Genomic DNA, 11,654 nt, shown 5'->3' with positions numbered 1-11,654 from the left:
AAAATTACATTAATTGTATTCGTATTCCTTCTTTGTCCCTGCAACATCTGGACTTAAACTTTTTATCTTTGTATACCACTTCAAACAGGTTAATTTCAACTTAAGTAATTTGTATAAGCTTCATTGTTGACGTCTGCGCAGTAGGTGTCACGTGATGAGCTATGTGGGTGAGTAGTCTCTTGTCAGTGACTCACTGTTGAGTAACTGTGACCTTGGTGGGAGGGGCAAACTACTTAAAATATCCATTAGGTCAGATAATACGTAAGAGCGGGGTCGAGTGGGCGTGTATACAATAGTAAGACTTTCATCTCTGAGTTGCTTTCATTTTCTGGCGTGCTTATGGCGTCACAGCCTATTCAACTCTCAAGGGCATCTACATTATATCGTGGAAATTAAAGATATCTAGGCTTAGTGCTTACACAGTCTTTGTACATTTTTAAGTCAAATATACAGCCGACTCTATTTCATCCAATATACATTTTACTTAGATATTATTATTTACTTTGTGTAGTATTTATATACGGCAGGGTCGCTTTTATTCGTTTCAATATAATCAGCACAAAAATGTTAAGTATTATACATTTTGATTGCTTAAACTTAGATTTTAAACCAGTTTAAATTAATTCATTAGCCTAAGCTTAATTATGATCCAATTGCGTACGTTTAGACAGCGATGCTTTATTATGAAGAGCTACATCAACATCTAATTCACCTTCAAAAAGGCCCCCGTACCTACTATTGTTACCGTTATTGAATACATTGAATAAATTGAAATTGAATTCTTCGCTTCAAATTGACTTAAACGAAAATAGCCTCAAAATTATTTGAAATGCCAATTAGATCCTTTAAAAATCATGTACGATGTTAATAAAATAAATTTGATTATAAAAATCTGACAGTTTAATTTTGTTGAACTTTACTAAAGATTGGATGTATTTGATGTTTAATTAATTTTCGGTAACTAAGCAACATTAAAAAAAAACTCCAAATCAATGCAATTTTATACATTCATCACAGAAATTGATTTTACAACGTTTGAATCCGCTAGAAACTCTTTACCTCTTATGATTATACTATATTTTTAATCACATTACCATAATTTTTACATATTCCATTGTAATGTATACACGATGTAAAGATTACACTGATTTATGGCGTAAATTTATTGTTTCAAAATATTTGGCAACTCTTTTCATGGCTGACGAAAAGCGTCAAAATGTGTCAATGTTGCAAGTTAACCAGTTCTATTTATTTGTTGCTCTCTTCTTATTGTCTATTGACATGTAGACGTGTACATTTCCAATATAGTTTGTTCCCAATCCACTTCTGTGTTGTCACCTCCCCACCCCCCCTCCAACCCCGTCGCTAAATTTTTGTCGAATGGCATCGATTTAATCCACCATTTAGGGGCCTAATTCTAACATTTATTTATCGAATTTAAAAAAGCATTGCTGTTTTAGTAAATTACCAAATTTGGTGTCACCCTCAATAACTTTGCTCGTAGAAGACTATTTAAACTCTAATGAATCGTGTAACGTCATAAATTAGGAATTACTAAAACGTAGAAAATAAAACAAATATTTAAAAATCTTTATAGCGACATGCCTTTAAATGCACTGAAAATAAGAAAATAAAACTATTTTACTTTATTAAATAAAAGCTTTTGTCGCTAATATATATATATATATATATATATATATATATATATATATATATATATATATATATATATATATATATATATATATATATATATATATAATATCTCATTAGCGACCAACGCTATTAAGTTGTTTTTTTTTATTATTATTATTTTTACGGTCGCTTTGATTCCAAAATTTAAAAAAAAACGACACGATTTTTATCCATGTCAACACTGATGATGGGAGGGACCTCCTCAACTCGATACTGTTCTTTGTAAATTTTTGTTTTAATTATGGAGTTTCCTGGATGAGTTGCTGTGTCCATTTAAGGTGGCTCTTCTGCCCGGGAACAGCCAATAGAAATGAATCCGTGCAACTGCTGATTAAGTTTTTATTTGCATGTCTCACATCCGCATATATTTTTTATCTCAGTTTCAGACAAGGTGAATTAAAAATAGAATGCATTACATTTCGCGGTATTAATAGTAGTTTGAGACATCCAGGATGTAATGTACAACAACGATGTTTGTGTAGCATAGTTAATTCGGTGGTTTTACTTAAATTGACTTAAAATAGTCAAATCCGGATTCGTACAAAGCGGGTTTAAGTAGCTTTTGGTTAGAGTGCTCTAGTGCTCTAGTGAAAGGTAAAGGGGGGGGGGGGAAATGTTAGGTTAGTAATTGACGTGTGTAGGACAATAAATCCGTATAGACATGTAATGCAGGGCGGGTGAAGAGATGAGGGTGGGGCTGGGGGGCGGAGCGGGGCGGGGTTGGGGGCGGGGTTGGGGCGGGGTGGGGGTTAGGTTAGTAATTGACGTTGGTAGAACAATAGATCCACGTAGACATGTAATTCATGGAGGCTGGAGATATGTGTGTGGGGCTGGGGTGGGCGGGGTAAAGTCATACATAAAGTGGCCTACATGAATTAAATATGTAAACCTAAAAAAAATGTCATTTAAAGTGTATACAATTTTTAAAATGTATTAAGTCGAACAATGATACGTCCTTCATTTACGCACTTACCACACTAAGCAAGCTGGCGATTATAAAACCTACTTCTTATCCGAGTGTATTAAAATGTCTGAGATATAACATAGTACTTTCCCTAAATTAGCGACGTCTTTGTTTGGTAACAAACGCATGTTATATTTTGAATATCATACTTTCATACACCGGTTTTAACCAGTAATATAATGTGCTTTCTGACAATATATTTTTATGTTTTCCATTGTTCCTGCAATATCTTCCGCCAAGCACAAATGAATGTATCATTGTCTGGTCACCAAAACGCAATTACACAATTAAGGAAACTCCATCAATTATTTTTATATTCGGTTTATACTGTTTAAACATAAAAATGAATCATTATTTAGTTAAACATTCATTATTGAAATAATACATATCTTAGCTGGTAATCAAAACATATATAAATAGGCTTAACAAGCGAGTGTCCGAAGTATTTGGATCAATACGAATGAGTAATTGGCAAATTACGAGTATTCTATTTCACATTTTCGAAACTGTCGGCTATTATTAAACCAAAAATAAGAAACTAAACCTATATTTTCCAGTAACATAGTTTGTTACTAATAGGTGTCAAATATATTATAAGCTACTGAAGAAAGAATTTTGAGGCTATTATATTGTTTTGGTCTATTTCAATTATTTTTATTAAAAATTACTTGCATACATGTTTAATTTGCTATTAAAATTATCGATTTCTAAACAAATATTTTAGCGCATGAGCAATGTCAATACCAAGATTTATAACAAAGAGGTTTAAAAACAAAAACTATTTTAATAATTACATGTTCAGTGAATGTAATATGAGTTAAATTTATAGCAATTGTTCCAGTTGCCAAATTTCTCTAACGTGAGTCAGGTACCTATCAGAGCTTGGCGGACTCACTGACGGTCTACTGACTTGAACCCGGATACAAACTCGAGTCTTTCTACCGCAAGGCCAAGCCGTCACTAAATAATATCTGGTTTTCGTTAATTAGTAGCTACACATACATGGAGCACTAGATTGTCGACAAACTTTATCTGGCAGAAAACAATAACATTCAAAGGTACAATGTTTTCAATAAAGAGAAGTTATATTATTACATCCCGCTCAATTGCATTGAATTAAGCAAAATACACAACATGTACAGGACTTCATTTTGCACTACTGTGTAAAACATTTCTTAAACTGTTTTCGTGTTTTTCAAGGTTTTCTTCTTATTCTTCTGTGCCGTAGTCTATGTTGACCATGGGCTAGTAAATAATGTCATTCTGATCATCTTCCTCTATCCCACTCTGCCTCCTGCCATTTTCAGTGTCTCTTTGTATTTTTATTCTTCTGTCCCGTAGTCAAAGTTGACCATGGGCTTGCGACTAGTGTCATTCTGATCCTCTTCTTCCCTCCAAGTCTGCCTTCCGCCATTTTCAGTGCCTCTCACAATAATATATCGGTCTATTTCCGGATGTCGCCTTTCTCATGTTCGTTTGCCAGAAACGGTATAATTTAAGACCATCTCCGCAAGACCGTACTATCATTGGGAATACCCGAACCAAGTTAATGCGTATGTTATTTCATACTGGTTTTAATTAAGTATAATTAAATAAACAAATGTACAGTTTAATAAACGATTACATTTCCTAATTAAATATAGAAACAACAAAACGTTTGTATACAGTTGAAAAATACTTCAAATTTTAATCATATGCAATATAAAATGTGTATAATTATTACATATATATTATGTATAATACTTTAAAATATTTTGATGTTCAATGGTAATAAAGAAATATTGAAATCTAGTAAAGTATCATTATTAATAACAGTCATGTATGTTAGTGTTTCATAAACAAATGATCAATTTTATGTTAATTTTACAACTGATTGTAATTTTTATGAACTCTAAGGTTTTTCAATATGCATGTCAATATTGTGTTATATCATAAATATAGACTTTTTTTTACAAAACATTCTAAATAATAAAGTTATAAATTGTGTAGTAACTTATTTGATTCTGAATTTTTTTTGTCATCATCAGCTACAAACAAACATTATGTTGGGTACCATTAAATCAGTTTCATTATCAAAAAATTTAAAATGTTAGTTGCTTGCAATTTAGAGACATGTATCCGATTTATTATTTTATTACCAATCTATATCAATTTATACAACATTTTTTATTTTATGTAGAGATATGTAACAATGAAAATTTTTAAAACTGTTTTACCAGTTAGAACCTCAACGTGAAATAATGCATTCGATTAACATCTACATACGGATCCTGTGTTAGCTTGGTGTGGCATACATTAACATAAGTTCCGTGACGTCGATGTAATCGTCGTGGTGACCGTTGCCAGTGGTTGGCAGATCTGCCCCTTCAACCTTGACCTTTGCCTGACTTATAATTGTCTGGACATAATCAGAAGTTTCGGTGACGTCAATATTATCAACTTGATAACCGTTAACAGTTTTTATCGGATCGCCGCTATTAACCTTGATCTTTGCCTGATTTATAATTGTCTGAACATAATCAGAGGTTTCGGTGACGTCAATATAATCAACTTCATAACCGTCAACAGTTTTTAGCGAATCGCCGATATCGACCTCGACCTTGATTTGACCTTTCATTTTAACGACATGATCATGGCGATCTATGACGTCAATATAATCATCTTGATAACCGTCAACAGTTTTGAGCAGATCGCCATCAACCTTGACCATGGCCTGATCATTGCTTACGCCCATGTTCTCGTAAAGACAGACACTGTAACGGCCCTCACGTGCGGGGAGTGAGTACACGCCCCTGTCGGGCTCCCCCCTCCCTGCTTCAGGATCCCCGTCTCCATCTAAGGTTGAGTAGATATTGTCTGGGCAATCATCCAAGTCCGCACGACTGTTTAGTGCATCACTCACCTCGGCGAGGCAAAAATCATCACATTTTTGCACTTGTTTTGTGAACATTTTAAAACGTTTAAATTTCCCACCGGCGCTAGTAAAAAAGGCTATAAATATCACCAAAATGGCCGCTCCGAACGCTATTCCGAGAACCAACGAAGTCAGGTTTTTATTATCCGAGTTTTCCAAAACCTCTTTAGCTCTGACTTGTCCAGATATAGGATTTACGATTTTTCTTAGCTTGAAAATACAGTTTTGTATTGACGTATGGTTCTGAAGTGCTTTTATCGATGTATTAATGTCGGCTGTTGCAAATACAGCCTCGCAATACATCTCGCATTTTGCTTGCACAAACTTGGAGCAGTTCATTGTTGCTATGCTTGTAACGTTATAATTTACATTAATGTGGATGCTATCAATCTGGTCACAAGTACCAAAATGTTCTAGTCTGTAGTTGTTAGAAAATGCCCTTATTTCGGTCATATCTCTAATTTGAATGCCAGAAAATAATTCATCAATGATGCAGCTCTTGAATCTAAATTTGAATTAGAAATAAGATTAAACACATTAGAAATGGCGTTGTAAGCAACATAAATTACAATTGACGGAAATAGTAATTTAAATAAACGAAAAGGCTTCCTATTATTTTTTTGTAAAGGGGTGGTATTGTGACCTACTTAGGTCTGTTTGGCTTTATGTATATTCAATCTCCTGAGATATGTATTTGTCCTTGGGAGAATTGTCAGTTCACTGGTACAACCCGGTCAACTGAACGCTATCACATCATGTGATTGTAAGTTTAATCCCTGGCAGAACCTCAACCAATGGACTTGCGACCGTGAGGATCCTTGACTGACCCTCAACCAATAGTCGTAAGACTTTTGAGTTATTTCCCCTTACTCTGAGTTGTATTTAATCACGGGTTTCTCAAGTCCAAAAGGCCGCCAGATTGACCTAGGGACCAGGAGAGGTGTGCCTGTGGTTAGGTACGCCATTTTGCAGTATTGTTATTTTGTGACATGATTTCACCTTTTGTATAAGGAATTATGTGACTAGTTGTAGTTTACTGAATTTGTGTTCTGGTATATTATTACACCTTTTTAACTATCGGTGATAGTATTAACCTGTATAAGGATTTCTATTGTTGTAGAGGCAAATTGTCTCTCCTTGGTCTTTTGTTGTAATTATTATGAGGCCAGTTCAGTTGTGTGTATTAATGATTTATCACAGCTGTGATGTATTGTGATTTTTCCTCAAAGTGTAAGTTGGAGTTGAGTTTATTTATATTACACTGAGAATCTGTATATTTTGATCTTACCTAGTGTCATTATCTTGTACATAAATTAAAAAGGTATTCATAGTTTAAGGCGTGTGAGTCTCTTTGATTTGTCGTGATTTACCCCTAGACTGAATTAACGAGCTCACGGCAAGTTGTTGAGATTCCGTTACAACGTCTTCTATCGGTACCATACCAAACGAACCTGGGGCGTCCGTTTCCTCCGCGGCTGTCGGAGGACGGACATAACAAGTGGGGGCTCGTCCGGGATTTTGATTTGTGTGCAAGTTTGGCATTAGTTTGAGTTTGTGATTTAGAGTTTGGTCAGTAGTTCGAAGAAGTTGAAATAGTTCTTGAGTAGTTGTTTTTGTTATCAGTTGAAGGTAAACATTGTTACTTTGTAGCTATGGAGGCTTTGTTGTTAAGTCCTACTGTGGAAGCAGTTGAGAACTTAAGTAGGAAAGAGTTGATAACAGTTGTCAAAAAGTTAAACCTGGACTATATTGTTACTCAGACCTCTAGGGTGTTGAAGGACAAAGTTATTGTTTACTTCATTAATGAAGGCATGCTAGATGAGGGTCTTCTTTCTGAAGTTTTGGCACGGGAAGTGGAAATTGTTGATAGGGAGTTTGAGGCCAGACTAAAGTTAGAAAGAGAAGTTCAGATGAAGCGGTTAGAATATGAGTTTGGTATTATTGACAGTAGTTCGAGGTCAGAAGGTCCTTCTCAGTTGTCTGTGGCCCAAACATTGGCCCAGTTTTGCAAATTGGTCCCTAAGTTCGATGAGTCAGATCTTGTCGTATTTTTTAATACATTTGAGAACATGGCTGAAAGTTGTCAATGGCCTAGTAACGTAGTCACGACGTTACTAAGCACTGTTTTAATTGGTAAGGCTGCCACCACATACCAGGCACTCTCTCGCGAAGTCCAGTCAGATTACAAAAAGGTCAAGGCTGCCATTCTGAAGGCTTACGAAATAACTCCAGAAGCCTACAGAATTAAGTTCAGAAAAAGTAGGAAACAACAGAACCAAACCTATGTTGAGTTCCTTTTTGAAAAAGAAAAAGTCTTTTCAAGATGGCTCCATTCTGAGAATGTCGACGACTTCGACAAACTCAGAAGTCTGATACTAAGAGAAGATTTCCTCAACGCAGTACCTGAAGAGATCAGACTACACATCTTGGATAACCGAGTAACAGACATCAAAAGGGCAGCAGAATCAGCTGATACATACGAGCTGGTACATAAGAAGTCACAGGGTTCTGGTACCAAATACAATCCGGTACTACCTCTCATCAGCAACAATCCCTCTGCTGGCCAGTTGCTGGGATCTCGTCAATCAACACAGATACCCAGAGTCACAGCCAGGCGACTGATCTGCCACTATTGTTCCAAGCCTGGGCACATCATCAAGAACTGTTTCCTGCGACAGCGAGATAACAGAGAGTATATACGAACATCTCGTAACGCTCTCCCCCATCAAGCAAGGCCAAAGGTGAACCTCGCCCGTCGTGATGACACTACACCAGCGTGTCCACAGGGAGGTAACGAAGTGACCACCACTTTCGTCCAGTCATCTTATGACTATCCTCTTCACCAACCGGTTACATCAGAAGCAACCAATTGTGAAGAATCGAGAACTGTTGGCTTCAAGTCATTCATGACAGATGCTGTCATCAGCAACCCTGGAGACCCAACATCATCGCGGAACATCGTAGTCCTAAGAGACACTGGGCCTTCTCAGTCACTTTTGCTGAGAGACTCATTGAACATCGCTCCAGAAACCAACACCGGTGATGTCACCATCATTCAAGGAGTGGGAGCTGAACCAATAGTAGTTCCACTACATAAGTTCAACCTGAGACATCAGCTCATCCAAGGAGATGTCATCCTTGGGGTGATAGATTCCATACCTGTCCCAGGAGTACACTTGCTCCTAGGTAATGACTTAGCGGGAAGCAAAGTCCACCCCCAGGAAGTTCAGAACCCTTTCTCTACAGACCCCGACGGTGAAAATGAACTGTTCTTTTGGCCGAGAATGCACACCGATGACACCCGTTATTGCAGACATTGTAAGAACTGTCAGTTGGTTGGGAATCCCAGTCAAAATATTCCCCAGGCCGATGAAACAGATTCTTGTGCTAGACGAAGCATTTAACAAGAGTACCAAGGACTGCGTCACCTACTTCCCAGACCGGAGAAAGAAACAACTGGTTTATCATGTAAACTCACTATCTCTTTCTCCACAGCTAAGTTTATGTTACATATAAGTATTTCTAGTAAATTTGATGATGCTACTCTTAACAAGTTAAAGGCCCCAAAATTGTTAAATACTAAAATTTTGGCCCATTTAGAAGACCAACGTGTACATGTATCTTCTGATGAGAATCAGACATTATCGCAGGTAGTTAAAAGTTTACCCTCCATTCCTTGGGATGTCAGGTTACTATAGGCGGTTTTGTAAAAACTTTTCAGCTGTAGCTGAACCACTTACGGCCTTATTGAAAAAGGGTGTTGAGTTTGAATGGTCAACTAAATGTCATGAAGCTTTTTGACCATTAAGTCATTTTTATCAAATGCTCCTGTTATGGCTGCACCAGATTTCGGCAAGCCTTTTAAACTTGCCATTGATGCCAGCAATTTAGTCATTGGCTCAGTCTTATTCCAGGAAGACAACCGAGGGATAGATCATCCAATAGCCTTTTTCTCTAGAAAGTTAAATGAGAATCAAAAGAATTACTCCACTATTGAAAAAGAAGCTTTAGCTTTAGTCCTGTCCTTACAGCATTTTAAAGTCTATGTCACTTCTCCCATCAATCCAGTCATGGTATTTTCTGACAATGATCCTCTTAAGTTCACCACTAAGTTGGGACAGAATAACAACAGAATTTTAAGATGGTGTATATTTTTCCAAAATTTTAATCTGGTTATTTCCCATATTAAAGGAACTGACAACATTGTAGCTGACTGTTTGTCAAGAATGTAAAACAACTTTTGATGTTCACATTGATCTTGTGAAACTTTTTTGGTTAGTTATAACCATTTTGCAAATGTTATGGTTGATTAAACTGTAGCCTGGTGGCTGGAGTTCCAAGCTTTCAATCAGATGTGAATTGTACAGTTTTTTCAAAACGGATTACTTGTTGAAAATGCCTGTTATTTTCAAATGAACCTTATTTAAAGGTGGTTTTGTATAATGTGCATTGAGTTGTTATAAAAATGTATCACATTATTCAGTTGATGTTGTAGTGGGACATTTAAATAAAGGAATTAAGTTGTAAGTTTCCCACATATTATATCCAGATGGATATGTTTGGTTTCCTTTGCATAAGGAATTTGATGTATTATTACTTTGGGAAGGATTGTTTCCCTTTGGTAAATTGTAAAAAGGTGAATTGTTTCCCTTTAATTTCTGAGGATGTTTTTTTCCTGATATAGAAATTTTGTTCATTACTGTAATTGGACATTTTTTATGTCAGATTTGTTCCATATAGTGATTGCCATTTTTGTGTAACAAAAATGCCTCTCTAAAAGGGAGGGGATGTGACCTACTTAGGTCTGTTTGGCTTTATGTATATTCAATCTCCTGAGATATGTATTTGTCCTTGGGAGAATTGTCAGTTCACTGGTACAACCCGGTCAACTGAACGCTATCACATCATGTGATTGTAAGTTTAATCCCTGGCAGAACCTCAACCAATGGACTTGCGACCGTGAGGATCCTTGACTGACCCTCAACCAATAGTCGTAAGACTTTTGAGTTATTTCCCCTTACTCTGAGTTGTATTTAATCACGGGTTTCTCAAGTCCAAAAGGCCGCCAGATTGACCTAGGGACCAGGAGAGGTGTGCCTGTGGTTAGGTACGCCATTTTGCAGTATTGTTATTTTGTGACATGATTTCACCTTTTGTATAAGGAATTATGTGACTAGTTGTAGTTTACTGAATTTGTGTTCTGGTATATTATTACACCTTTTTAACTATCGGTGATAGTATTAACCTGTATAAGGATTTCTATTGTTGTAGAGGCAAATTGTCTCTCCTTGGTCTTTTGTTGTAATTATTATGAGGCCAGTTCAGTTGTGTGTATTAATGATTTATCACAGCTGTGATGTATTGTGATTTTTCCTCAAAGTGTAAGTTGGAGTTGAGTTTATTTATATTACACTGAGAATCTGTATATTTTGATCTTACCTAGTGTCATTATCTTGTACATAAATTAAAAAGGTATTCATAGTTTAAGGCGTGTGAGTCTCTTTGATTTGTCGTGATTTACCCCTAGACTGAATTAACGAGCTCACGGCAAGTTGTTGAGATTCCGTTACAACGTCTTCTATCGGTACCATACCAAACGAACCTGGGGCGTCCGTTTCCTCCGCGGCTGTCGGAGGACGGACATAACAGTATGAAGCAAACATTTTATTAACTTCTATATTATAACTATGAACACTTATTAGCCTATGCGAAATTCACAAAAAGTGTACTCTCATTCTGAATTTGTAAGTTATTTTATTGTATAAATATTGTTACCATAAGATAAATGGATTACAAACATCATTTAAGAAAATTAAACTAGAGTCTTTTATAGTTGGTCTAGTTTTTTTTTTCAAGTACTGAGTGAAGACACAGACATAAATAATAAGTTAAATAATAAACGTAATCGCGTTGAGTTTAAACAGTAAATTACCTATCGTGAGAACTACTTCCTACAGTCAGGGATCCCTCGAATGTGTGAGATGGCAGTGAGACATTCAGCTTTACAGTTCCAGCTTCAACGTGATAGGCAATGGCAGCAGAGAGAACTAACTTAAGTAGAGGAATCATTGTGGGCTTGGC

At 36.3% G+C, this 11,654-nt stretch overlaps 1 protein-coding gene across 1 annotated transcript; it reads right to left on the bottom strand.

Annotated features, from left to right (window-relative positions):
* Window positions 1-4,917: 4,917 nt before the first annotated feature.
* On the bottom strand, window positions 4,918-11,654 carry LOC131946713 (uncharacterized; the record flags this gene model as incomplete). Its single annotated transcript, XM_059307627.1, is given in 2 exon segments — window positions 4,918-6,078; window positions 11,506-11,654. Coding segments are annotated over 2 exon segments (1,281 nt in total). The 3' UTR covers window positions 4,918-4,934.

Source organism: Physella acuta, unplaced genomic scaffold, assembly GCF_028476545.2.
Source record: "Physella acuta isolate Inbredline_101_S28 unplaced genomic scaffold, ASM2847654v3 ptg000568l, whole genome shotgun sequence".
NCBI classification, from domain to species: domain Eukaryota; kingdom Metazoa; phylum Mollusca; class Gastropoda; family Physidae; genus Physella; species Physella acuta.
The sequence above is the reverse complement of the archived record's forward strand: the minus strand, read 5'-3'. Positions and strand labels throughout refer to the sequence as shown.